Source organism: Amblyomma mixtum, chromosome 1 (assembly GCF_055824585.1).
Source record: "Amblyomma mixtum isolate Tamu chromosome 1, ASM5582458v1, whole genome shotgun sequence".
Lineage (NCBI taxonomy): Eukaryota > Metazoa > Arthropoda > Arachnida > Ixodida > Ixodidae > Amblyomma > Amblyomma mixtum.
Window position 1 is genome coordinate 304,087,255 of NC_143012.1, and position 27,693 is coordinate 304,114,947.

Below are 27,693 nucleotides of genomic sequence, written 5' to 3' on the forward strand. Positions count from 1 at the left end.
ACTTTCCTTTCCGCCTATTGCCTCCGCTCATCTGTTGTATGTGTTCAGCGCATGTGTCTGTCTCGTCTTCTTCCGTCCCATTGCCGTACCATTCAACATGAACCAACCAGCCCGACTCAGCCCTCTCCTTGAAATCATTTCTTGTACATCGGGCACTTTACTTTCCGCCTATTGCCTCCGCTCATCTGTTGTATGTGTTCAGCGCATGTGTCTGTCTCGTCTTCTTCCGTCCCATTGTCGTACCATTCAACATGAACCAACCAGCCCGACTCAGCCCTCTCCTTGAAATCATTTCTTCTACACCGGGCACTTTCCTTTCCGCCTATTGTCTCCGCTCATCTGTTGTATGTGTTCAGCGCATGTGTCTGTCTCGTCTTCTTCCGTCCCGTCCGTCAGCGCTGTTTTGCCGTACCATTCAGCATGAACCAACCAGACCGACTCAGCCCTCTCCTTGAACAGTCGTGTTCCCTGCATGCCTATATCTAGATTTCCGTTGTTCGATGCGGCAATTTATGCGTTGCTGCAAGGTGTTTCATTAGAAATAAACAAACAAATAAATAAACATAGAGTGATGGCTAGGAAGAATCACCGCTTGTCAAACATCCGCGTCGGCATTCACGAAACAAATTAATGGCCGTAACTATTCGGACAGTATATAGACTGTCTCTACGTACTGGGCCTACTCGATGATTAAGTAATGCAGCGCGAAAAGACAAGGACAAACGAAGAAGTGGACAGGACGGACGGTGTCCTGTCCACTTCTTCGTTGGTCCTTGTCTTTTCGCGCTGCATTCTTTAACCATGGTCACTGACCAACAAGCTCAAAAAGCCACTCTACTCGATGAATAAAGTGCGACTAACATCGCACTTAGAACAGTCGTCAAGAAGCGATTAACTTCGCTATTGCTTCCAGCAATATTCCTACCAGTTACCCTATATTCTCTTTCTCTCAAGCTCAGTCAGATATGGAGAGTTGCTTGAGAGTTGCCTTGCATTACTCCTTCGACCACCCTCGCAGCTATCGCTACGCCTATGCCGTTTTTTTACCACTTATGTTGCACCAAACTCGTCAGATTTTGTTTACCTATACATCACTCGTCATCACGACGTTAGGTAGAAGCGCCTGCGGCGCCATATTCCGCCGACGTACCGGTCATTTCTTGATCGAATGGTCTCACTGCTTTTAGAGAAGCTTTTTCCATCGAAGTGTAATTTTAGAACGCGAACAAAAAAAGTGTGCGGAAGCTCGGAAATGTCGATTTGTGGCACCTGCCGCCTGTTTGGTGTGTGCACCACGACTGCGATCGCGCATACCAGCATGGCGGTCGGTTCCAGCCTAAGCACTAAATGTCGCCACCTTGCCAAGATGGCGGCACCCGTGATGAACGGTAGATAGGGAACTGAATCATTCTATTGCACCGAACATTCAAAAGCTCCAAGCAGCTGAACCTACGAGGCAGTGTCGAGAACAGATGGAACTCTAAGTAGCCGCATCAGGGAAAGAGCAAAGACCCGAAGCAAGGAAGCTGTATTGTTCAGGGGTAAACACCTAGAAAGCATGACCGGATAACGATATCGGACGAGATATGCATTAGCTAGAACATAACACAGATTGAAGACGATGGGAAGAGGAGGGTCGCCATTTCGGAACAATATCTCAAAGCTAAGAAGATACGGAGAAAGAACTCAGAGACTGGAGTGAAATGGAAGAAAATGATCAAAATCAATGTTCTGTCATAAAAACCGGAAACGCAAATAGACAAGGATGCAAGAGAAGAAGTGAATACAACGGCGCTGAAAATTTTAGCGCCTGAAGCTTTATTCCTTAGTAAAGGTGAATGACATGCTGGCGTATGCAACAGCGCCTGAGGCAGTTCTGCGCTGGTGTGCAATGAAAAACGAGTTTCCGTCTTCTAATTCTCGCGAGGGAGACACACAATTCAGCACATACCACATGACAACATGGTAAACCTACCAGACCAGATATGATCAAGCACCGCAGCATAACATGCCACTACGGCATACAATAGTGAAAGCGTCCTACTTCGAATAGTGTTAAGAGGGTTAGACGGACATACGACGCGCAGCTCGGAAGACTATGAAGACGACCCACTAGAAGCAGCCTCTGTACCTACACCTCAATCCCTCCTCCTAATTCACCAACAGCGGCCGAGTGCCATACCTCTGTTGCAATAAAGGCATTATTCATTCATTCTTATTATACATTAAATAACAAACCTGATGAGAACCAGGATTACCAGGCAGGATCACTTATACTAAGGATCGGCAGAATCCCTTCTATAACTTCGGTGTCGGTAGCTATGTCTGCCCTACAAAAATTAACGACTGATATCACCAATTCCATGCAAGAGAGTTTCATCAATTAGCACTTGTTAAATACCGTACGGAATGTCAATGCAACAGTGATTTCTCTTCGTAACGTACCCTATACTGTATATGCAAGATGGAGGGTAAAGATGCTTAGTATGATGCAGTGACCATTGCACTACGCTGTCAAAAGCTTGTTTCGGCTGCGCAGTCACTCAAATAGAAAGAAAGAAATTCCGCTGATGTCAGCGTATACTGCCTCCGTTACTCGCTCAGCTAGCGTTGAAGCGCGCGTCGGCGTCTGGCGCTACGCACGAGACCACTGCAGCGACTTGCAACGGCCACACCGTTGCATACGCTACGTAGTGAGGACTGCATCACGGTGCCGTTGGTCGACATTTGATCATACATCTCCTTCAGGAAAAACTTGACGACCAAGCTGCCTTAGCAACACCGCTACACCGCCTCGGCAGAAGGTCGTCTGTGTATTTTTTTTTTCTTGCATAGAGGTGCATTTCAAGAGCGCGGACACGGCAAGCGTTATTTTTTTTTTCTCGACGAGTTCAGTGTTAGCCTTGTGTCGTGATGCTATTTTCGTCTCCATGTCGTGGTGTGTGTCTGCGTAGTTCAGGCAGATAAGTGAATGTAATTTCGAGGCAAATGTTCAAGGCAGCTCGCGTTCTTGAGCAAGCCGAAATACTGTTGTGTTCTCTTATTTTCGCTGTGCTTGTTGCCAAGACGCGAAGACACTGACTGTTCATAAGACATGCACCCGGCTCATATAATAAGACGGCTTTGCCTATTGATCTGTGCTGGTCCCGCAATGGCCGCACACTCCACTATCATTTCCTTTTACACCAAAGATTTCTGTTTGCACTTTGTACGGTTTATGGCTCATGGAGTTTAACGTCTCAAAGCGATTCAGGCTATGAGAGACGCCGTTGTGCAGGGCTCCGGGTAATTTCGACCACCTGAGGTTCTTTAACGTGCACTGACATCGCACAGTACATGGGCCTACAGCATTTCGCCTCCATCGAAACGCGACCACCAAGGCCGGGTCGGCATCGAACCCGCGTCTTTCTGGTCAGCAGCCGAGCACCATAATCACTGAACCACCTCGGCGGACCACGTTGTATGTTACACGCTACACGCTTGTTGTACCTTGTATGTTACACACGTTACGGTCGCAAGTTACACCGGAGAAGATTCGTGCCTACTCCAACCTGCTCAAGACGTGTATACGTCATACGTCTGCTGTACAGCACAAAATAGGCAGATTTGGCATACCGGAGACGTACTAGTGGAGACGTATACCGGTTTTACTTACGGGAGCTGCGCATGCGCGGTGGAAAGCGCGTGGCCGGGTAGGACCACTGCGCGTGCGCGTCCGGAATACATGGAGCGTTTTTACCGCGGCGAGTCGTCGATTTTCGCCCGACGGCGCAGATTTGACGCCGGGCGTCGAGAAAAACGCCCGCCGCCGCCGAACAGGACCGGCTAGATTTTGACGCGCGGCGTCTGGTGAGACCGGAAGCGGCGGCTGAAGCGAGCCAATAGCAGCGCAGAAAGCCCGCTCTTCCGGTCCTCGGCCTGCCGCCGCCAACATGGCCGCCATGGCCGTCGAGCTACGGAGTGTTTTTGGCACGGAAATTTTATTGTCGTGAAAATAAACGCTTCATCAGACTTGAAATGTCGCTTTTTTGGAGAACACGGCCGAATCATGGATCGGAATGCCTGCGCTCCCTCGCTGAAGCGAATGTGTCGAAGAAAACTGCAGCCGCTGGTGTCTGCGGCTGAGCGGGCGTCCAAAGGTACGCGACGGCACGCATTCGAGCACGCAAATCTTTATAGATACTTAAGCGCGCGTGCTAAATTTTGTACAGTGGTGTCGAAGTGAAACTTTCCTGATTTTAACAGAATGGTCAGCGTCGCTGTCCTCACAGACCTCCTTGCACAGTTGGTGTTTGCCACTTGTTGATCACATTGGCTTTCGCGTCGAGGGATACGCGGCGGCGTGCCGCCGCTTCAACGCTCCATGTATCTCCAGCCGGGCGTCGCGCCGGCGCGACGTTTTCTGCCGCGCGAATGTCGTCGAAAAAAACGTCGCATGTATCCCGGCCGTAAAACCGGTATACGTCTCCGCTAGTACGTCTTCGGTATGCTAAACCTGCCTATTGACATCTCGCGGTTTAACCAGCCTCGAACACCCCATAGGTGGCCTTCCAAGTATCTGACGCTGAGTGAAAAGCGTTGGCGGCGTCAGAGCAGGCGCTCTATCCAGGAAGACGTTCGTTGTTGTCAGTGGGAGGCAACTAATAATCGACCGACAAAGGAAGGAAACACGCACTCGAAGACGCGTTGTGTATCCGCGCTCCGCCCCGGTCCCTTCGATTGTTGGCCGCCGTTATTCGGACCGGCTAGGCGCTGCAAGAGCCAAGGATCCCTGCGAGACGCCAGGGGAGAGGGATAAAGTGTCGCGAGGCGAAAGTGCATAATTGACGCTGCCCCTTCTGCCGAGCGACGACTTCCTCGGCACGCATGGCTGAACGGCATCTGTCTCGAGGCTTCTCGAGAATGCGAAAGACCGAAAATTGTGTTGTTCAGTTCCAGCGAAAAGCTGTGTAGCCGGAGAGCCGTTGAGGCGAATGAAAAAAAAAAAAAGCCAGCTGATGTCGTAGACCTCTCGTGTGCGCAGAAAACGACGGCGGCCGTTACCTGGAAGCCTGAGTGGAGCGAACTACTGATTTAAATTCTTCACCGCCTCTGGGTGCCTCTTATGCAACCGATGCAGTTTTCCTCGTGCATTGACTCCAAAGCACGCCGTGTTACTCAAGACATTCAATAACGGGCTGCCGATCTGGGTGTTTGGAATGATCACTTTCCTTACGGTTTACGAATGAACGCGAGTGAAACGGTAACCCTCGGCGATTAAACTGGGACAATGTACGACCCACCCCTTCCGAAGGAGTAACGAATCTGAAAATGATACGAGGTGAAGAGCACAACATGGACTTAATGAACAGCCGGCTCCTTTAGTGATGTTTCTTTTTGTCTTTTTATTTTTTTACGTAATACGTGCTTGTTACGTCTGGATCATATTGACTTCATTTCGGGGAGAAACATTATCCAGTGAATGCTGGCAGAGACATCAGAACGTACCCTTAAGCAGCTAAAAGCTGCCGAAGACTTCAGCAAAGCGCTTTTGAGTAAAAATAAGCGTTGGCGCCAAGCAAATCGGTTCCACTGGCGCAAAACTGTGAGAACAGAACGTCCCGATAACTGCAGCTGCGAAACTGTCGAGCTCTGTCGAAACAGACATGAGCATAGTTCGCGTCTCCTCCCCCTAGCAGAATAATTCGCTGATGTACGAAACCAGCGTAAAATGACGCAACAAAATAGAAGCCGCCCCTTTCACAGCAAACTTCGTTCCTCGTAAGGACACGTGTGGGCCACAATCAATACAGCCCCCACGAAATGCATATCTACTCTCGCGGGCGCATGCAGAGCATAACACCCCAAAGACATGAAATCTTTCAGAATTAGTATACAAAGCGCGAAACACTGTTCTGTGCAGCGCTGTGTCCATGCCAAAAGGGAATGCGTGCCTCTCCGTGCCATTGTAATGCATGAGTGAATAAAGCTGACTGCACCGGGCTGTACAACAAAGTCAGTGTGCTGTGCGACGTCACGCATGTAAAAGAACCTCAAGCGGTATAAATTAATGAGCAACCCTCCATGACGGCGTCCCTCATAGCCTGGGTCGCTTCGGAACGTTAAAAGCCCACAATCCAATCGGCATCGTGCTGTCCGTTCCTTCTCTAGTGTCATTTTACTCTGGTTTCGCCCACCAGATGCGCGGTACCGATTCGCCCCCAACATTATTCGCACCGCTGATTTCAACACAGTTTCGTGGAATCTGCGTGTTCCGCGAGTGTGCGACCACATAGGGCAGTCCGGGTCAGCACGTGAATGCGTTCAAGGGGATCCACACACGGAGTCCAGGGCTGCGTGTCCACCTGAGAGGCTGACCTGTTGCTGACCCTGCCGCGTGGCTGCGACGCCTTGAACTTGAGTCTGGCGCGGTGCTGCTGAGCCCAAATATGCGTCTTGTTTGTACTTCCTCGGGCTCGATATAATCCGGGGGATCATTTACCGCCTCTGGCATCCATCCGCATGGCACTCAGGGAAGGCCTCTCCTCATGGTTTATTAATAGCGGAGAAGGTGGCATATTATTCAAGCGGCCGCACATACGCCGACGCACTTCTTCGCTTGTATCGTCTTCTCGTTGCAAGACTGCGTTCTTGGTCGGCACAGCTGCCGTCGTCCTCCCCCGCGAACGTGTCTCCCTCCCTCGCCCGCCGGTGTCCCTCTCCCTCCGGGCCTGTCTGTCACCCGCACGAAGCGACACATGGCCACACTCTCAGGCGGGCCGCCTGCGGAATTTCGGTGTCCGGGCAAAAAGGCACGAGCGACGATCGCAATCTGCGATAGAAGAGAGTGCGCGGTGACAAGCCGCCCTGCTGCCCAGATAACGGCTGCAGTGGGTCACTCGCGTTGCTTCCCCCGCTACGCCTCCCGCCGTGACAGTGCACCGACGACGAGCGAGCGCGCGTTCTTCTCCCGGCGTTGTGCGTGCAGCGCGGCTGCCGCTGTCTGGCGAAGTGTGCATAGAGTGCATAGCGGCGGCGACCGCCACCTCCTCTCTCTGCGCTGTTGGAAGAGCAGCGACGGCGGCCAGAAGGCTATCGCGACGTTCCCCTCCTCCTCCTCCTCCTGCGCCGCGGCGCGGGCGTCCTTCGGTGAGCCGCGGAAGTTCGACCCCTTTCCGAACAACCGAAACCGTCGCCAGCCCCGCCAAGGCGATCGCCGGGTGAACCGCCTGACGTCACCGCTGTGCAAGGTTCTTGTCGGCCTACAGGGATACTGCCTCTCATTCAAGAGTCGGCCCGCAGTCGAGCCGAACGGTCTTTCTCGGCGCACATCCACAGCGTGTGGTGCTCGGCGCCCTCTTGAAGCCCTCCCTGAACGACACCTTCCTTAGACGTCGTAGCCTTCCTCTGCCCACCCATCCATCCGTCGGCCCCACCACCGAGAGGCCCTTGTGGTTACCCAAAGCCCGCGCGCGCACCATCGGCAGGCGTCGACCGGCGACACGCTGGCTTCTGCACCTGCTGCTGCCATGAGTTCCGTGATGTCGAGTCCTGCTCGACCGGGCATGCGAGAGTTCTTCGGCGGCAAGAATGTGCTCATCACAGGCAGTACGGGATTTCTGGGAAAGGTAGGCAAACTCCGAACGCATTTTGCCTCCGAGTCCACCGCCCAACGTTCAACAGCGATGCTGTGTTGTTCGACCGATGTTGTAGTCCCTTTTCGGCTGTGTCATCGGCAGGCGCAGTGCGTGGCGTGTTAAACGCGTGCTTTGCCATCTGCAGCCGACTAGCATGGTGCTCGATTTTGGCGATAGTTTCCAACTAGTTATTTTTTGTTGTTTCGCTACGTAATTCATAGAATATGTACGAACGGATTCATTCAAGAGTAAGTTTTATTGAAGGCTTCTTCAGCGCTGTTGTCACAAAGCTTGGACGAAGAGTATCTGAACGGGCATTCCCTTTCGTTATGCAAACGTCTCACTGTGTTGGCCTCGCAACTAATTGAACGTTCTATCGCGCTGCACCTGAGCAGCGACGGCAGCCGCGGGCTCTCGTGAAGTAAGGCATATAATTGTGTTACTGCGAGGGTGCGATGTGCCTGGCAAGATAGACTCATTGCGAGCTCGCAATTTGTACGCAAATGCCTAAGGCCGATATTTATATTATTTTCACAGCTCAGTCCGCGCGGACGCGTCCATTCTTTCTCTTCTGAAAGAGGGCAGGCACGGCATTATTTTTTCGCCTGCTCACTGTACTCAGTGTTCCGAAGAGGCACAGTTAGCAATAATAATTTTGCGTGAAGTGCCTATGCCGATTTCGTCAATATACCTACAGAATTGCTGATGATCCGAAGTGCAGTAATAAGTTGCCTAGCGTGAATGCTTTGACAGCGCATAGTCTATATGCATGAGAGAACCGCTACGAATCTAGACTGTTAGCAACTCTCGGCCCTTTTCGTGCTAAGTCTTACTATTGTCAGATCCTAGATGTCACCTTCAGGCTACCGCTAGATAGCAATGTCCAGCCGAAACGTCCGCGACGTGTGGAAGCATTCCGTCAAAATAATCTGCATTTGCTCAGATTCTCCCCCAGGGAACTGTTGTACTGGCGTGCGAAAAAAACAAGGGGGGGGGGGGGGGGGTGTTTGCGCTTTTTGTTGGCCGTGGTTCTTTTATCACCGTCTCTTTGTTGAGTAGATACTGGCGCGGCCTCTGAGAATTTTTTTTTGTTTCCGATTGCAGTTCATGGTGAAGTCTCGTGAAAGCACGGAGTCGGTTTCGGCCGGTTCTACACACTCGTTATTTTGCATCTTCAGAAAACTTGCGAACGTTCATAGGAAAGTCCTAGGAAGCCACGCGCTCAATTAGGACAATCAGAGGGCATTGCAGTAAATCAGTCAGAAGCACACCGAAAAGTGAAGCACACACACGAGTGCAGATTTGTTGCATGAGGACGATGTCATAAAAAGCCATTTAGGAGGGGGGGGGGGGGGGGGGGGGGTATTAGCAGATTAAACGCATTATCTTGTTCTGAGTGAATATCAATGCGCGGTCTTGTTGGGTGCAGTGCTATCAGAGTTACCCTAGCGGATTCCCGCTCATGCACCTGAGCACATTAAAACAACGCACGTTGTAGAAGCGGAATCGGCAGTGTTTCGCACGTATCCTTTTATCTGCGCTCTCGCTTATCCTTCCATCCCTTCGGACTTTTCGATAGTTGTTAGCGATTACGTTTGACTAAGGCTGCAGTGTTCGCAGAATTTTTTTCAGTGCTATACCGAGGTCATAGGCACATGTCCTTTATATGAAGCTGATAGTATCAGCTGAGGGCCGTTTGGGCCTCTCCTGAGGCTACAGATTAAAGCAGTGTAAAAGGAAACATTCGATTTTTACGCAGCCTACGATTACTCCCCAAGCATGTATTCGAAGCATACGTCTGCTTATCTAGACAATGTTCCTTTGAAACCTTAACAAAAAAAGTAACCATAGTACGTTTTTCACATATCGTGCAGCAGTAGAAATAAATTTGGTTTCCGAGGGCAAACTACTGTTGCTTTTACATTGCTCGCACCTGTACGGTATTTTATTTGCCCAACTGTGATGCATATATCTTCCTTTGATATTAAGGGACACTAAGGACAAACTGAAGTTGGCCTATATCGGTTGGTTACCGCGTTAGTGTCAAAAAAAGACCGCTCTCATCTAAAGCATGGCTTTTTGTTAGCCAGAAGAGATCAAAGGCCTAAATATAAGTGTCGCCATCACAGGCCGATTTCGCAAGTAGAATGCGTGCATGGCCACTGATCCCGGAGACAACGCTGCAACGCCATTCACTTCAAAACGAAGGCAACTGTGCCTTTTCGGAAAGGAGATCACGAGTTTGAACTGGCGGAAAGTATATTAAATCTAATTTTCTGCCCGACAAATGCGTGTTTTGCTGCCGTACAAACATTAACATAGCCCGAAGGAGCGAAAGAAACAACTTTTACCGAGAACAAAAATTGGATGGAGTTGACCTCGGTGTCCCTTTATTTCTTGTCCCTTTGGCATTCCGTGGGTACCGCGCAAGAGATCCACGCATCGTGCCATACAGTTTCGATTTCCTTATTGCTCGTGAAAATAATTCCTAGGCTGGCTTTAACTGGCTTTGTAGGTGATTCCATAACCTTCGTAACTCTTCCGCCCACCACACCCTGTGGTGCACGACAGCCAGTGAATTATGCCGCCTACGTACTGTTTGCCATACGTACTGTGTTATGCCGTATGCGTACAGTAGGGGACAAAAATCTCCGGACAACGCGTTCCTCTAACGAAGCCGATAGCTCTGCTATTAGTCGGCGGCTGGAGACCCCACTTGTGGAGGTAAAAGCTAAATTTTTGTTCTTTCATCTCCACAAGTGCGGTCTCCAGCCGCTATCTCATAGTAGAGATATAAGCTTCGTTTGAGGAACGCGTGGTCCGGAGACTTTTGTCCCCGACTGTACATTACTACGTACCGCGCGAGTGGGTCCCTGAAGCCTGCTTTGTAGCAGACGGCCCATTTGCCCACCGGGCTATGGGCAACATGCCAGGCCTTCACCTGGGTAAAGGCCTGGGTGAATGATCCACCTCAGTGAAGGCCTTCACCGTAAAGGCCTCTAGGCCAAATGAAGGCCTTTAGGTCAAATGCCTTTAGCACGTAAAGACATTAAGTGCTCACGGTAACTAGGGCTAATGCACGATACTCTGCGTTTTGCCGTGCTAAACCGTCTGCTATTTTTTCCGAAGCCACCCGCTTGGTGGCGTTTTTTTTCCCGAAGCCATCCGATCAGTAAGCAACTGATCGTCGCCTGCGCGTCACCTTGAGTGTAGACTGCAACCTTTGGCTGCTCCTTGTGACAGCGGCGAGAGGCAGAGCATTTCGTCTGTTGCCGCTCATAATTCTTCCGAGGGTACGATTTCAGTGCGGATGACGGGCGCACGTTGTAGGCAATATATTGTAGACTGATCAGATAAGGTTGCGGATCGTTTAGAGTGGCATTATGCTAGGCAACCGAATGTTTTATCTAGCTGTTTGTCCGCTTGACATGCCGCGGCGGCTCAGTGGCCTAGGTGTGCTGCTACTTACCGAGCCTATATGTTGCGATATCTAATCCCAGCCGTGGCGGCCACATTTTGTTGGGAGCGAAATGCAAAAACACCCCATTTTCTGTTCCATTGTCAGTGCAGGTTGAAGAGCTCGAAGGCGGTTCTAAATCCATTGAAGGCCGTCCACTACGGCGCCCCTCATATATTCTCGAGCAGCTTGTGGACGTTAAACGCCATATACCGAGCCATGTTTGCACCCTTGTTTTTTCCAGATAAAACAATGAGCAAACAGATTTCATGCCTGTTCATAAACACCGTGGGAACTTTCGGCGACCTCCACACAGCTCAAGTTGTAACGCGTCGTCACGCTTGAGGGGCGTTCGGTATTTCAGCGACGCGTGTGTGTACTTTGTATCAAAGTCAGCGGGGAGACCTGTCCTAATTGTCCTTCTGCCATTAATCATAAGTTTGAGAAAGACGATGAAAGTATGGGCTGGCTTCACTGTAATGCTAGTGGCATTGCAGCGACTGGAACAAAGCATGCTTCCACCTATCATAACTGAATTCTTTATTTCGAATGTTCCGTTAGGGCAGCGGGATCGCATATCTCATACTAGCTATAAGTAATCAAATTTCCACGTAGCAATAAACAAGCACTAAATTTGGGGTAGCATTCGCAAAAATCGCTCAAGCTTAGGTTACCGCGCAGAAAAGAGCTAATTCATTTTCCCCAACGCATAAGGCCTGGAGTAGCGTTACCTAATGTAACTACAGTATGTATTTTTTTTTTGCTGGAGCTCATCAGTGTGTTCAACATTCGTGTTTTGCTGCAAAGCGGATGAATGAACAGGCTGAATTTGGATGGAGGCAAAATTAGGCCCGTGTACTGTGCGATGTCAGTGCACTTAAAGAACCTCAGGTGGTCGAAATTATCCGGAGCCCTTCACTACGGCGTCCCTCATAGCCTGAGTCGATTTAGGACGTTAAACACCAACAAACCAATAAACCAAACCGAATCAACCTCTCGCATAAAAGACACGCGGGTCTGGTTTTGCGTGTTGACTTCTTCCCTGCGAACAACATTGCGTGGAAGACATGCTGCCGCCTTTCTCCGACATTTATTACGAGTGTGATGTCGTGCATACTGTGTCGGCGGCAGGCCAACCAACGTTCAAGGGCGACGAGAGGGCAATCAGTCGTTGAGAGCTTTGCTCACGGAGTAAACAATTTTCCCGCCGTCAACGGGCAAAGCAAGCTCCATAAAGTAACGAAAGAGGCCACGTCAAATTATTCTCGCGAGGCTCAAAATAGCCGCGACTTGTTTACAAGAATGCCTCGATCCAGAAACAGACAACACCGAGCATTGCGCATGCTCGCCCAGTTTCCGCAGCTGTCGACTCTCCTTGCATTGCAATTTCACCGTCGCCCGAGGCACGGAGTATGGGCAGCTGAAGCCTCCCACACTGTGCGGGTCACTACTCAAACAAACAAAAGAAGTGCGCAAATTGAGGCGCACGCCTCTCGTATACGCACGAATGACGTAATCGCGCCTTTACGCTCGACGCTTACTTTCTACGCCGGTCAACGACATTATGTGTACGACGCCAGCAATTAATTGCAGGTTACGGTTGGCACCTGGAAGCCATTGAAAACAAAAAAAAAATCCATTTAAAATGTTTTCGCTGCTGCAGGGCGGAGAGCGAATTATGACAACTAGCCAAATATCAACCTGTAATCAGCATTCGTAGCCCCCATCCATTACGCGCCCATCGTCATTAGAATTAATTGGTGCCGTGCTATTTGGCAGATGCTTAGAAGTGGTAATGCGATGCACTCGGGCGCTTGTCTTCATGTTTTTTTTTTTTGCTTTTTTTGGTCCCGGGCGTGTGTACCCTTCTGCGTCAGAGTCCCTTTTCCATCACCACCACCGTCCTCCTTTTGACAGCCCAGTCCAATCCCTTTCCAAGCGGTTTGCTAAACTCTCTCCACACGCCTTCAGCCATTAAGCCGGCAAAGCTTGACGTGTTTTTGCAGGTGGGGCCGCTGTTTCAATGAGTTTCATCTGGTACGCGGAGCCACTCTTAAAAGCCGAGCGGTGAACTACTGGGTCGACTGTTAGCACGTATTTCTTAAAAGATGGTGCGAAAGCAATGATGCTTCGCTTATTAGGCGTTAGAAGCTTTGCGGTCGGTGTAAAATATTCATGAGTAAAATATTTCTTCGAAGAAAAAGATAGCCGTGTGTTATGTTTTGCACTTTCTCGTGAAAAGCTTTTGTCGAACACTCTCCTATACATGTACTTTCCGAGGAAAGTTAGCGCGGAGCACCATTCCTGGGGTAGGCGGTTCAGTGATTAATATCGGTGGCTGATGAAATTAGCATTCTCCATGAAACTATGAAATACGCACTATGTAGCTGTACTTGTGTAAGAAGTGCCGAACGCGAATTCGTGCTTCAGAATCTCCCCTTTTACAAATCCCCCCGTTACAAGTGAGAATCCGGCACACTACAGCAGGCCGAGTTTTCTGCGGTCGACCCTCGGCGAGCGAGAGACAGGCACTCTCTCCTATCTGTTCGTCGGGCTGTCATCTTCACGTAGTGCCCGGGACAGCTGCAAGCGAACGCAGTAAATCATGTATCGTTAGTGCGCCGATTCGACGCAGTAACTTTTCTACATACAAAAGCGGCTGTCACGCACGACATTCTTCGAAGCGTCTTCCAGCCAAGCTGTTAGTTTTTTTTTTTTTTTAGAGGCCGCGGTTTGCTAAACCTGACGTACCCTAGCTAATATGGAATTTTGGAATAAGGGGACCCTAACGGGGCTGCCAATTCGCATTCGCAGGGCTTCGCAGGGCAAATAACCTAAGCAATGTTATTGTTCTGCGCATGCGCTCTGTTGTTCCCCTAATCGATTGGGCTCCGCTATTCTAAATCTCCATAACGTCGGGTGTAGATAACGTTGAAAGGACGCGCGAAAGTGTGCCGTTAAGGCCGAGGTCCTATGCTTGCGCGGCCACTATCCATTTTTTTCAAAATGCTTGCGTGGTCGCTCAAGCCCTCCTGGTTGTAAGGGGGAAAAAAAAAAACAATTTTTTGCTCCTCAGGGAAAGAAATGCATTTACGGTATACGTTGTTAATCACACTTAGTGTGGCATACGTGGAGTGAACAAAAAAACAGGGTGCATAAAACAATAATTTTGGTAAACCTGCCTGCTTGCGTGCATTGTTTGGGAAGAACTGCTGCGCCAAAGAGAAAGTTTCTCCTGCAGCGTTTAAATGGAATATTATTGTCACCAACTGAAAAGCTGCTTTTGGCTCAAGAGGATAGTGATTTATAACGGGCGCTCTGGAAAAGATCAAAAATGAAGAAAATAACTAATGTTAGAGGCTAAATATCTTACGGCCTAATTTACAAAACGCATTCTTATATGCCACAGTTATCGATCGTACAAATTTCGTTAGGTACCGAAAAGTTATCTGACCTGCATTTAGTGGTTGTTTAGTTTTCGTTGTGCGAAGTTAGCAGTCGTATCACGAAAACGCGACCCAAGGGGGTCTGGGGCCCTGTATATTAGTGCCCCGGACCCCCATGGGTCTGTGCTAAACCTTGTTTTTCTATATAAGCGGGAGAACCACAGCGATCGCGCAAACATTGTGAAGGGTTCAAGACCATATCGAGAGCCGTTTGTTTCATTTTCATTGGAATGCTCTTACAGAATAGAGACAAAGCTAGACTCCAACCAGTTCGAACAAAAAGCTGGTTTTCCGAAGGGTTATTCGTCAGAAGGTCACAATCATGGCGTTAATGAAATTAGTGTAATCCGGATAGTACAGCGGGTGCCTATATATGGCCTTCGTAGACTACGAAACAGCATTTAATTCTTTGGAAGCAGGCCTGGTGATGCACGTACTAAGCAACTAAGACGCCCTAAAAATACGTAGAAACCTTCATAAAAGGAGTAAGCAGACACCAGTTTAAAAAGGTGTCGGACAGATAGACGCAATCTTGCCGTTGTCATTTACTGCATGGCTAAAAAAAATATATTCAGGATGCCAGATTAGAATTATGAACGAGGTAACGAGGAATTTCTTAGAAACATCCAGCCCTCTTCAATATTTTGTTTTATCTTATATGTAGCTGAAGGCATGAATTACAGCGTATTATTGTGCACGTGGTCAGGTAAAGTGCAATGGTTGACCTGAAGATTAATATGTATAAAAGTAAAGCCATTTTTAATTGTTTGATGAAAGAGCGACAAATTACGACAATAAGACGCTGGATGTAGTTAAGGAACAGTCATAGTGACGGTTCAACAGCGCAAATACACACAGACCAAGAAGGAGAGAAGACACACATAGCGCTGTGTGTGTCTTGTCTCCTTCTTGGTCTGTGTGTATTTGCGCTGTTGAACCATCACTATGAATCTACACCAACTAGCCCAATCTGCAGTTCTTCTAAAGGAACAGTCGTACATACAGGCCCACTAATCGCGGGTGCAGATCACAGGAAAGAAATTAGGAGGCAAAGGAGATTGGGTTGAGTGCATTTGCTGTCTTCCAAACTGCGAATAACACCCCGGTAACAATCCTGGAAAAGAAAACAATGAACATCTTGCCTGTAATTAGCTTGGAGACTAACCAGTAGGCTAGAAATGAGGCTAAGCACAGAGAGCCAAACAATGGAAAGGAAAATTATCGGTGTAACATAAAGAGGCAAAAAGAAATCGGCGCTCATTAGAAAAGAAACTCGAATTGAGTATGAGCTGCTCGGGACGTGGGACCCAGAGAAGCGTGGTAATCAATAGCCCCTGGGACACTGAATGAATGCTCAGAAAAAACGTAATTGTGTGGTAGGGGGAAGAGTCAGGTGGAGTTATGAGATTAAGAAATTAGCTGACTATCTCCTTTAAAATCGCCGCTGATTCCTGCTCAGTTCTGTAATGGTGCTGGAGGCCGACAGCTTGCGTTTTCTTTTTCTTTCTGTTTGCTATTTGTGCTCTTGTACATGGACAGTCATGAGGAATATGAGAGCGAACTAACTTTTTGCAGAAAATTAAGTTCTTTTTTTCTGCACTAAATTTGAGAATGGCTTTTGGATATTATATGGAAAGACGAAAACTAGTTACAAAACAGAAAAAGTAGAGCTTTTCACACATAATTAGGCGTAATAAATAAATTAATGGTTAATCTCTGTTCCCTCTCATAATGCTCACAACTGTACCTTTCTCATAAAATCGCTGCTATGATATATGTTAGTTTTACTCGGCGCATATTATAGCACGCATATTGACTTAATTTAGATACGCGCACAGAAAAAAACTCTGCGTCTGATTTTTTTTTTTCCTCACTTGCATATCTTGCGAATGCTGATGAATGCACAACTGAAAAATAAGCAAAATGGTAAAAAAGAAAGGTTGAAGCGGTGGCAGCAGTAAATAACCGCAGTTTTACACGCAGATGTCCTATATACGGGCCTCATTGTAAAACGAGCAAATATCAGAGCATTTTATACTCTTCAGGCATATGATCGACGGTTTTTGGGAGCCCGCTCCCTCTCACGTCAGGTCCATAGCTTTGATCACTAGATGTTTGGAGCTTCTGTGTGTTAGGCTCTGGTGCCAAGTCTAGCTTTAGATGTCTTCTGCTTATTTGGCACTGAAAATGCACCCCTGATTAGGTTTTGCCATGCTTCATTCCTTTATATGGTGCAAGCTTTTTATCTTGTGTGTCTCATCGTTAATGATATTAATTCACGTGTAACATACCATCATTCATACCTTCAGGACTGAGGGCGTGACCATGCCCTGATGTGCCTAAAGCCTCATTCTCCACGGCTTATTCAGGTTGAAATGTTTGAGATATGGGTCTTTGGCCCCACATTGAGCAAAACGAAAAATGCCTCGTGCCATGGCGCTCTTTGGCCGCAGATGCACTCGCGCCATAACAATTGACTACATTCACTACATTCGTTCGACGCTAAAGTAAGAAGTGGTCCATTAGGCTTCTGGGCAACTAGTTTTCCAATTTTACCTTTTCATCTCCTATTTGATTATTTTTATATTCCTCGTCCTACACACCGGTCGCTGTCTTTTCTAACCACCATCTTCCTATAATTACTCTGTGCGGACAAAATACATCAGCCAAAGCGCGCTCGGGCCTATATTTCCTTGCGCCATTATAATCAAATCAAATTATTTATTTATTGAATACTGCGGACATGCTGTATGTCCAAGCAGGAGAGGGAAATACATACAGGAGGGAAAAGCAAAACAGGTGCGATAGTAACGAACGATATAATTACAACAAAACAAGCAACGCAAAAGTACAATTGAGAACAATTGAGAAGTACAAAAGTACAATTGAGAATCAATTTTAATCAAATATGAAAATATATCGCCTCTTCTTGTGTGCGCATTCGCAGTTGTCCGCTTAGTCGTTCAGTGGATCAGTTATACATGGTCGGTTCTGAAAGTAGTAGGACTCATTTTTTTAAACAATTTATTCAAGAGAATAGTACAAACGATTACAATTTTTCAAGGTAGCACCCTTCCGCACCTACACGCTGCTGCCAATGAGTTTTACAGTTTTCGTGCGCCTCCAGGAAGGCATGGACCGGAATGCTGTTTAGCTCCCTCGTCACGGCCTGTTGAACCACCTCTACCGATCCGTGATGTTTCCCCTCGAGCGTCGATTTTATTCTCGGGAATAGAAAAAAGTCTGGCGGGACCAAGTCGAGGCTCTAGGGAGACTAAGGCAGCGTTGCCGCCTTGTGCTGAGCAAAAAATCGGTGTCCTCATTCACATGATGAAGAAGATCCTACCGGTTGGTCTTTTCCTCCTCTGACAGCACTCCCGGCACCAACTTCGCGCACGCTTTCCTCACAGATAAGTTTTCTGTCACGATCTCAAAAACTTGGGTTTGAGGAATGCTCAAGTCATCATCAATCATCCTGATACTCATTCTACGATCACTGTTAAGTAAATGTTCCACTCGCTACACATTTTCCTTGGTCTTGCTGGTCGAAGGGCGTCTGGAGTGGTCGTCTTCCTCCACTCTTTCCTTACCTTCTCGAAAAGCTTGTGCCACTCAAAAACATCTGATCTACCCATGGAAGCGTCACCGTAGGCCTCCTTAATCATGTTGTTTTACTCAAAATTTGATTGCGTATCGCTGATCCAGTAAACGCTCGACGATTCTGCGTGACGAGACGTTTCGACAGGGGTTCGCAGTACAAGCGACCTCCTCTCTTCAACAGCCGAGAGCCGACTGTTGATTTTCCCCAGCATTTCCAATATCCCCCTTCAGCGATCCTGCATGCGCAGACCGCCTCTGGTCCGCCCGTTCGCCCAGGAAAAAACCAGTCCTACTACTTTCAGAACAGACCCTGTATTACTCGGTTTGTATGTTTGTATTTTTCCTTCTCACCTGAGTGAATGACGCTATCAAAAGCGCGTAGTATGGAACGTCCTTCTCGGTGACGCTACGAGTGCTGTCAGAATTTCCCGTTCGCCATTGCACGTATACCGCTGGTCAAGTCCCAAGTAAGCCGCAAACGGTTTAGGCTGTCGGGCACCTGCCATTGGTGCCAAACACCCGGCGTGCGTTTTCGGGCGTGAGGTGGATGACCTGGAAGATTTTGCTTTCTCCGCACTTCGACAGCTGTTTGAAATGTATATTGCCCTAAACTATTTGACTGCGTTCGCCTGTTTTGTGCGCGCTTGACAGTCAACCCGCAAAAATTGAGAATATGCTTGGCGCGCCGCATGCTGCTTTGTAAACTGTTCGTAAACTTTCAACGGCTTTACACAAAAGCAAATTCTTGGCTCTTGTCGTAGATCATAAAACGGATTGATCCCGTTCGTGGCGATCGCATTTCTATGGAGGCGAAATGCTAGAGGCCTGCGTGCTGCGCGATTTAAGTGCACACTAAAGGACCCCAGGTGGTCGAAGTTATCCGGAGTTTTCCACTACAGCATCTCTCATAGCCTGAGTCGCTTTGGGACGTAAAACACCATAAGTTATAAATTTAACCGCATTCCCTGCAAGGCGAAGACAAGCGATTGTGGCAGTTCACAACAGCTTCAATCCTAGCCCGTTTTATTACGGTTTTATTTTATTTTATTTATTATACCTCAAATGCCCCAGTTGGGGTATTACATGAGGGGTGGGCTTATTACAGGCTTTACGTTATTCTTTCGATGAATGACTTGAAGCGGTCTGGATGAATGTGGTGAACTGCTTCGGCAGGAAGGCGATTCCAGTCCTTTGCTGTCTGAACGAAAAAAGCGTTCAGATGCGCAGTGGTATGTGCTGATGGCGGGTAGACTGCTTTGCTGTGGTTAAGGCGGTGAGAGGCTCGATGTGCAGGGACGATGACACAGCTTCCAAGTGATGAGTGGTAAAACTTGTGAAAAAGGCATAGTCTGGCTATTTTACGACGCGAATCGAGGGATGGAAGATTAGATTAGAACTTCGTATTAGTGACACTTGAATGATAGGAGTAGTTCGAATGAATGAATCTTGCTGCACGATTTTGAATGGATTCGAGGGCGAGAGAAAGATTTGATTGCTGAGGGTCCCAAACTGCACATGCGTACTCCAATTTGGGACGAACGAGTGTTATGTAGGTAAGCTGTTTTATAGAAAGAGGTACTAGTCGCTGGTTACGGCGTAAAAAACCGAGCACGCGGTTGGCGTCTTTAGTAATGTTAGAAATGTGGGACGCCCAGTTCAGGGAATTATAGATGGTGACACCAAGGCATTTATAAGATTGAACAGCGGAAATTACGGAGCCAGAGATATAGTAATTTGGTGAAACAAAGGACTGCCTGCGATGAAATGCAATTAACGATGTTTTATTAGTGTTTAAAGACATGAGCCATTTGCTGCACCAAGATTCGATGTAGTCCAGGTCTGCTTGCAATATTTCGGGATCGCTGCTGTTAGTGATAGGCCGGTAGATTACGCAGTCGTCGGCAAACAGTCGCATGTTAGAAGTGATAGCAGTAGGCAAGTCATTAATGTAGGTTAAGAAAAGCAAAGGGCCGAGTACTGTGCCTTGTGGCACACCAGAAACAACGGGGTGCAAGGGGGAGGAGTGTCCATTAGCCTGTACGAACTGTTGACGGTTAGTGAGGAAGCTTCGTATCCAATCAAGAATGAGAGGGTTAAGGTTCAGTCGTGAAAGTTTAAGAAATAGCCGTCTATGGGGAACTTTGTCGAAAGCTTTCTCAAAATCCAAAACTAATGCATCCACTGGTATGTTAAGGTCTAGGTTAGTACTAACGTCATTAATGAAGAGAGCTAGTTGAGTGTCACATGACATACCTTTTCGGAAACCGTGCTGAGACGGATGAAAGAAATTTATTGACATAAGGAAATTGACGATGTGAGAGTAAATTACATGTTCCATTAACTTCGAACAAATGCTTGTGAGGGATATGGGACGATAGCTCTTGCATGAAGATGGCAAACCTTTTTTTGGTACTGGAATCACCTTGCCTACCTTCCAGTCCTGTGGCACCACTCCAGATCATAATGATTGCTGAAATATGTACGAGAGTATTAGGCTTGTGATATTTTTTGTGTTATTGAGTAGTTTGGAGTTGATTCAACACCGGCTGAGGATGAGACCATAAGGTTGTCTATTAAATTCTCGATGCCAATAGCGTCAAAGGTAATGGCAGGCATGACTGGGTGATTGTATTGCGGGAAATCTGGGAGGTTATCATCAGGCTCATTAGTAAATATGGATGAAAATACGGAGTTTAGAGCTTGAGGCACTGCCGGATCAGGAATAGGATTGTTGTGTTCGTCGAGAAGAGATAAGGGATTGGATTGGGTTGGGTTAATAATTTTCCAGAATTGTCTAGGATTTGTGAGTAGCATATTAGGCAACGTATTTGAATAGAAGGCGCGCTTGGTTCTAGTGATCAGTAATTGAAGTGTTTTGTCAGTGGTGTAGTATTTTTCTCAAGCGGAAGGGGTGTTTAAGCGTTTAGCTGTTCGATATTGTCTTTTCTTTTTGCTGCTTAGGCGTTTTAATGTAGTGTTGAACCAGGGTGACATTGATCTTTCGGTTACGGTTATGGTGGGAACGTGTGCATCGATGAGTTCGTGCATTTTGTGTCTGAAAAGCGACCAGTGGGTTTCAATGGAACGAGTGGTGAAATCTGTTAGATACGACGTGCTAAACTCAGATAACTTATCATTTAATTTTGCGTAACCCCCTTTATATTAAATTTTTCTATATTTATAAACATTTTCTTGACTTTTTGTGCATTTTATTTGCTTCTTTTTAAAAGTTTTTGCGCGCTGACTCGTAGGCACGCAGTATTGTCGCTGTTGAGGGAACTTTTCTCCTATTTGAAGTGAATGTCGGGTTTGTATTCAGTTATGCACCGATATCTTCTGGCTGGTTCAAAATTGGCTAGCAGGCAGGGCATATTACCCCCCCCTGAAAACACAAGGTGCAACGGTGTGAAAGGTACGCAAGTAGTCCGCACGGAAAAATAAAGTGAGGTGTGTTACTCCGCGCTTACTCTGTGGCCGAGTGGTATAAGGCAGGAGAAAGCGACAGCGTATCCTCAACAATAAGAGTGTATTTATTCAAGCTCAGTACAAATGTATTATGTGATAAGCCAGCAGGCAAAGCATTTACTATTTCTCGGTTACTAAAAGACGGCACTACTTTTTGATCGCGGATGTAGGCAGCGCAAACAAGAGCGCCAGCTTTGGCAGCGTTGCACCTAATGTATGAAACAGAGTATGAAACCTCATGGGTTGGCAATGCAGTAGCATTAGAAGCTGTTAATGCCTTTACCGGAAGTGACGTTTCTTCCGGTCTGGTGACGACACTTCCCTTTAAACAATCGGCTAACTTCATGACCGACGAGACTTTTTTTATTCCAGCTGAGGCTTTTAGTGCAATCGCATTGAAACTAAAGCAGAAGTCGGTTCGCAGGAAATGCCACGTGCGCACAGCAGTAGAGCAAGCTGCAAGCATGCGGTTGTATCAATCTAGTCCACACTATTTCCTGGCTTGCGTAACATAGGCTGCAATATCCAGAAGGTCATTTACTTGGAAATCTGGTGAGTAGAGTGGTAAGTTAGCCGATCACTGCTGGGCAGATCGCCAAGTTGATGCTCATTTCGCGAAATGACGCAAAGCACTAATCACTGCGTCATACGCTGGGTGAACCAGCCGCGCATCATAAAACAGCCTCCCTGCCACGAATAGAATCACTAATTGGTGTGTCTTCAGCGTGAAAGAAGAATAAATGAAAAATAAAAGAAACGCATTGCGAAAATGCAAATATCCTATCTGATCAAAAAAAAAATGCCTGAGTACTTTTTTTTTATTTATTTATTTATCCATACTGTTAACCCTCTGCATGAGGGTCATTACAGGGAGGGAAACATATATAGACACAAGTGCAATTCTCTTCGCTAAAAAAAGAAACACTCAAATGCACAGAATTACAGATTTGCACAGCAATCTTCCAGGAACGCGTTCACACCTATCACAAATTTGTCTACATCTGTTTGGTCCACAACGTCACTTGGTAGTTTATTCCAAATTTCTACAGCATCGGGAAAAAAGGAGTAGCGATAGACATCAGTACGTGTAATAATAGGTTGTAATACTTTACTGTGATTTTTCCGAGGGCAACGCTTCAGGGGAGGTGCAACATAGTGATGTTTATTAACTTTGACTTTATCATTCATTATGAGAAAAAAAAGTTTCAATTTCTGCTTTAGTCTTCTTACTTCTAGTGATTCTAGCTGACACTCTTTTAGCATTGCTGTGACTGAATCAGTGCGGCGGTATTTAGAGCATATAAAACGTGCTGACATCCTTTGCAATCTTTCCAGTTTCCGTTTTAAACCCTTTTGATGAGGACTCCACACTTTGATAAGGGTCACGCTTGAATAAGTATTACGGAACAGTTCCCAGAAAAGAAGCACGTTTTGTACGTCGAATCTGGCCTGTGCTGCATGAGTGATCGAGTATTTCTCTTCAAACGCTGTTTTTTCATAACTTGCGTTATTCAGCGGAATGAAATAGTTCAACTGAAAATACAGAACGAATGTGTAGTTTGAACCCTTAGCATAACCACTTTTTGGCGCTTAGAATAGAATAGTAAATGTTTTTCATTCTCTTACTAAATACTCTTAATTGTTTATTCTTAGTCTAGTGTCATTTCTTTTCTATGTATTTATTTGGTTACGCTAAGCACGGAGCGCCAAACAATGGAAAGGGAAATGATCGGTGTAATATAAAGAGGCGCTACTGTAGTGAGGTTGCGGTACAGTGCCAAGCACTCCAGAATGGTCATTACCATAAACCATACCGTACTTCATTACTGCGCTGCCAAAAGAGCAATTATCATTCGTATACTATAGTTAAGTGAAAAAAAGAAACGAGCGCACAATATTTGTTCCTGTATATGTAAGGCTGCTGACAAAATGTTCTTACCTGCGCAGACATGTGTGACGCTTCCTCAGTGCGTATGGATTCATTACGTTCTCGTATGCTTCTACTCACCTATTCGTGATTGCACCAATTTAATGCAGAGGCTAAAAAGTTGTTTAACGAGTGTTACTTCAGGTGTTGGTGTCCGCATAATAATGCCACTCTTAAAAAAAAAAGGTAGTAAAAATATATCAGGTGCAGCAGTTACGAACAATGGCTCCCTTTTCTGTTTTCTTTACTATTTACTCTTCAAGATATACTTAGTAAAAGTAGGCCTTGCTACCTTTTTACTAACTATGCATGGTCTCTTGTTAGTATGTAGTACGCAGTAACCGTTCCTTTAACCCTAAAATAAAGTCAAACAATATAACGGACCAAGGCTGTTGTGTGAATAAATTGGATTTTGTAATTAAATATTTCAGAAGGTGCGTACGGTTAGGTAGACTAAGCTGCTTCTACAGTTTCAACTTCATGATTAACGCTGGAATCTTAGCTCAGCGGGTGAGAGCCTCTATATCGCCCGTAACTGAGTCAGATTCACGCAGTATACGAGGTCTGTTAGAAAAGTATCCGACCTTTGGCCGTAGAAAAAAAACTTGCATAATTGGAGCGTTCCAAACCTAGTCACCTTTAAAGTAGTCTACTTGGGACTCCACACACTTCTCCCAGCGGTGCTGCCATTGTGCGAAGTATTCCGAAAAGGCCCCTTTCGGAATGGAGTTTAGCTCAGCTGTCGTTGCAGCCATAATGTTCTTCCTTGTCTGAAATCACGCTCCTTTCAATGGCCTTTTGATTTTGGGAACCAGCCAGAAATCGCAGGGGCTATAGCAGGAGAGTAAGGAGTCTGTTGAACTACAGGAGTGTGGTATTTCGCCAAAAAATCTGAATCAAGTGCGAGGAATGCGCAGGAGCATTGTCGTGATGGATGCGCCACTTTCCTGTTGACCTCAACTCCGGGTTCTTGCGCCGCACAGCATTACGTAGGCAACGGAGGACATCCCTGTAGTACTCTTTGGTCATTGTTTGACCCTGTGGAGTGCTTACTCGTGGTGTGCCACTCAGAGGGAGTCAAAGAAAGCTGTCAGCATCACTTTGACATTGCTGCGCACTTGGCGGGCCTTCTTTTGTCTCGGTGACATGAAATGCTTCCACTGTGACGACTGGGATTTGGTTTCCGGGTCGTACCCGTACACTCAAGACTCGTCACCAGTGATTGTGGTGTTTATGAAGTCGGGGTCACTGTTTGTGGAATCTAGCATGTCCTGCGAGACTTCAACACGCAGCTGCTTTTGCTCCGCCGTGAGCAGCTTCGGCACGAATTTCGCCGCAACTCTCTCCATGGCCAAATCTTCGGGAATAATGGAATGTGCAGAAAAATTGCTGATGTCCACCTCTTCCACAGTTTCTCGGATAGTCACACGACGGTCCCGCATCACCACAGCGTTCACTTCGGCAATGACGTGGTCATTTCGGCATGTTGGTGGCCGACCGGAGCGTGGCTCGCTCTCCGCTAATGTGCGGCCATCTTTAAATCAATTGAACCACTGTTTAATTTGTGTGCTGCTCATAGCATCTTCCCCGAAAGCCGCTCTGAATATTCCGAACAGTTTCCACTCGGCTGTCATCCGGTTTCTGGCAAAATTTGATGCAGTAGCGCTGCTCCTGTCGCTCCGCCATTTTCCTTGTAATAAAAAACCGACGAGAGCACTGCGCACTGCCTCACTCAAACGCTGCGTCCCAGCGACTGACGCTATCGGCAGGCCGGAAAATATTCGTACATGCGCACGAAGGTTCAACGTCGGCTGGTGCAAGCGCGCTTGTTTCATATCCATCAGGTGTTCGCAAAAAAAAAATAAAGTCGGATACTTTTCTAACAGACCTCGTATAAGACTGGTTTACTTGTGCACACACAGTGCGTGTGTCATGAGTGTGTGAGCCTTTCTGACTTCTGCTTTTCTTGCATTCTGGACCTTTGTTTGTGCTCGATAAGGTTGTTTGATGCCATCACCTCGCATAATTTGGGCATGTAATGCGCAATAAGCCTAACCCTAAGTGTGTGATGGTCAGCAGGCTTTGATAGCTCTGACTGGTTTCGGGAATTAGTCAAATTGACCATGTTGGTTTTTTATTTTTCCAGTATGCACAAATTTAACAAGCCATGTCAGCGCACCGTACGAAGAACGTAGCAATATATAAGAAAAGTTTCTACCCATCTTCTTAGTAAATACTAGCTACTAGCTTTTTGTTAGCGACTGTAGTGCTCTTTACTAGCTTCTTGAGGAAGTAACTTTCACTAATTCTACATTTACTACCTCTAGTTACTGAGAAGGTAGTGATCTGTGTGATAAGTAAATGGTTAGCAGTTACTTAGTGAATCCTCCGACCTTTGGCTTTAGAGTGCAATTCTGCAGTTTTGATACCAAATTTCCGTAGCTCCAAACTGCAAACTTGCGATGCTATATTGCGGAGTACATATCAGGACATACCACCTGTGATGGATTTAGTATACATGACTTATACGAACCGTTCTTGTTTTTTGACGTGTAGCGTTGAGTGGTTTGCTAATTAATAGTCGTCGGTGTGTGCCCGCCACCTGCTTGTAAGTTGTTTCGAGGGTTCATTGCGCACAGGCGAGTCGGAAGTGCGAGCGCGTTTCTCAACTATGGCGTTGACATCGCGGTCACAGAGATTAATGTGGTGATATATGTGCCTCTTCTTGCTCTCATCGCAGGTCTTGTTGGAAAAAATACTCCGTTCCTGCCCCGACGTTGGCTCGATCTACCTGATCGTGCGTGGCAAGAGGGGACTCCGCGCCGATGACCGCATTGCGGACATCCTCAAAATGCAGGTTAGTCATTCACCTACGCTCCGAAAGCCTGCGAACATAATTTGTTGGAGCTTCACGAGTCTATGTTTAGTGGGTGGTGAAAACTGCCATCTTTTTTTTTTCTTTCATTCTTTGTACAGCACCTCTATGTGATGCTAAAGACCTTTATGTCCATGCCATGTCACCCTCGTGCGTCATTTCGGTTCACTCGATATAGCGCATGATGGCCTTCGCCGCTTATGGTAGCCAAGTAAAGTCAAGTCATCTTTATTTCAACATCACAAGGATGCTAGGGGTGCAGCCAAAAAGCCTATTAAAGGCTTGACGAGGGGCTGCGCCCAGCACAATCGCTCTGTTATGCGCGTCGTAATGGTTAGCCTTAGCTTTCACGACTTCTGGTTTGTTGCCGATGAATTTCAGCACCTGTCCCGCAGCCTTCATACGCATCCGGAGCGGCTTCGACAGTGCATGCTTCTCCACATGATATGGCAATACCAGGACATCCTACCGTCTCATCCGTACAGTCAATCCCACTCGGTTTCATGAAAGAGTGAGTTATCGACAAACATCGTCTGGCTGGCGGACTGTGCCGATGGGGGGGCCGCTACTCATGGGGTCCACACTAAAGGCTACACATATAGGGAAGGGGGGGGGGGGGGGGGGAAGGGTCGGCTCAGCTATCTATTACCTACACACTATATTCTTTATGGCAATTACTTCGTTACAGCCCGTGCTGACCGAGCTTCCAAGGGGAATCGTCATTCCTTCGCTATATCCATTACTTCGATATAAATCATTTCGTTGTAACGAGGTTCGACTAATAAGACGTGCCCAGCAACTCGTCTCCACAGTGCATCGAATGCGCCAGCATCAACGCGTCTTGCAGCAGAGCCTTGGGCCACGCGCTTGCTTTGCCTTATCGTTTTTCCACGTGACCGACAACGGCGGAGCGCCACGAGCGCCCGCCACCAACTGGCTGCGTGTAAACAAACGGGCCTAGCGAGAGTGGTCATCCGAGGAAGCCGAGTCCGTTTGGAAACATGACGCCTCCTCCCCCTCCTGGCGTCGACCGACCTTGGCCAAGGTTGCGGCGGAAGCGAACCGCGGAAGCGGCTACAGGTTGGGCGGCGGGCGAACGCGGCCCCCTTTCAGGGCCGTGTCAGGGCCGGCCGGCTGGCGGCAGCAGCAGACGCCGGCAAGCCACGCCGGTCCGTCGGTATGTTTGTCTCTCGGCCGGCGTGACCGAGAAAACCCCCCGAACGCGTTCCGCCGCGTCACCCCCGACGAAGGGCGAGTCCGGTGTCTTGAGGCCGCATCCGCCCCTGGAAAGTTCCGCGGCCTGGGGC

The 27,693-nt window shown here is 47.4% G+C and overlaps 2 protein-coding genes across 4 annotated transcripts in view; one reads left to right on the forward strand and one right to left on the reverse strand.

Annotated features, from left to right (window-relative positions):
- Positions 1–27,693, reverse strand: part of LOC149372257 (diuretic hormone class 2-like) — a 221,422-nt gene that overhangs the window by 99,382 nt on the left and 94,347 nt on the right. The window lies entirely within an intron of this gene.
- Positions 1–27,693, forward strand: part of LOC149372258 (putative fatty acyl-CoA reductase CG5065) — an 87,307-nt gene that overhangs the window by 40,165 nt on the left and 19,449 nt on the right. The window contains exons 1-2 of one of the 2 annotated variants that reach the window (XM_089566669.1): positions 6,863–7,607; positions 26,252–26,368. In XM_089566669.1, coding sequence (XP_089422795.1) covers positions 7,509–7,607; positions 26,252–26,368 — 216 coding nt within the window. In that variant the 5' untranslated portion in view covers positions 6,863–7,508. Of the gene's footprint in view, positions 1–6,862; positions 7,608–26,251; positions 26,369–27,693 lie in introns of those variants that run through there. The other variant, XM_089566670.1, reaches the window with a different exon arrangement.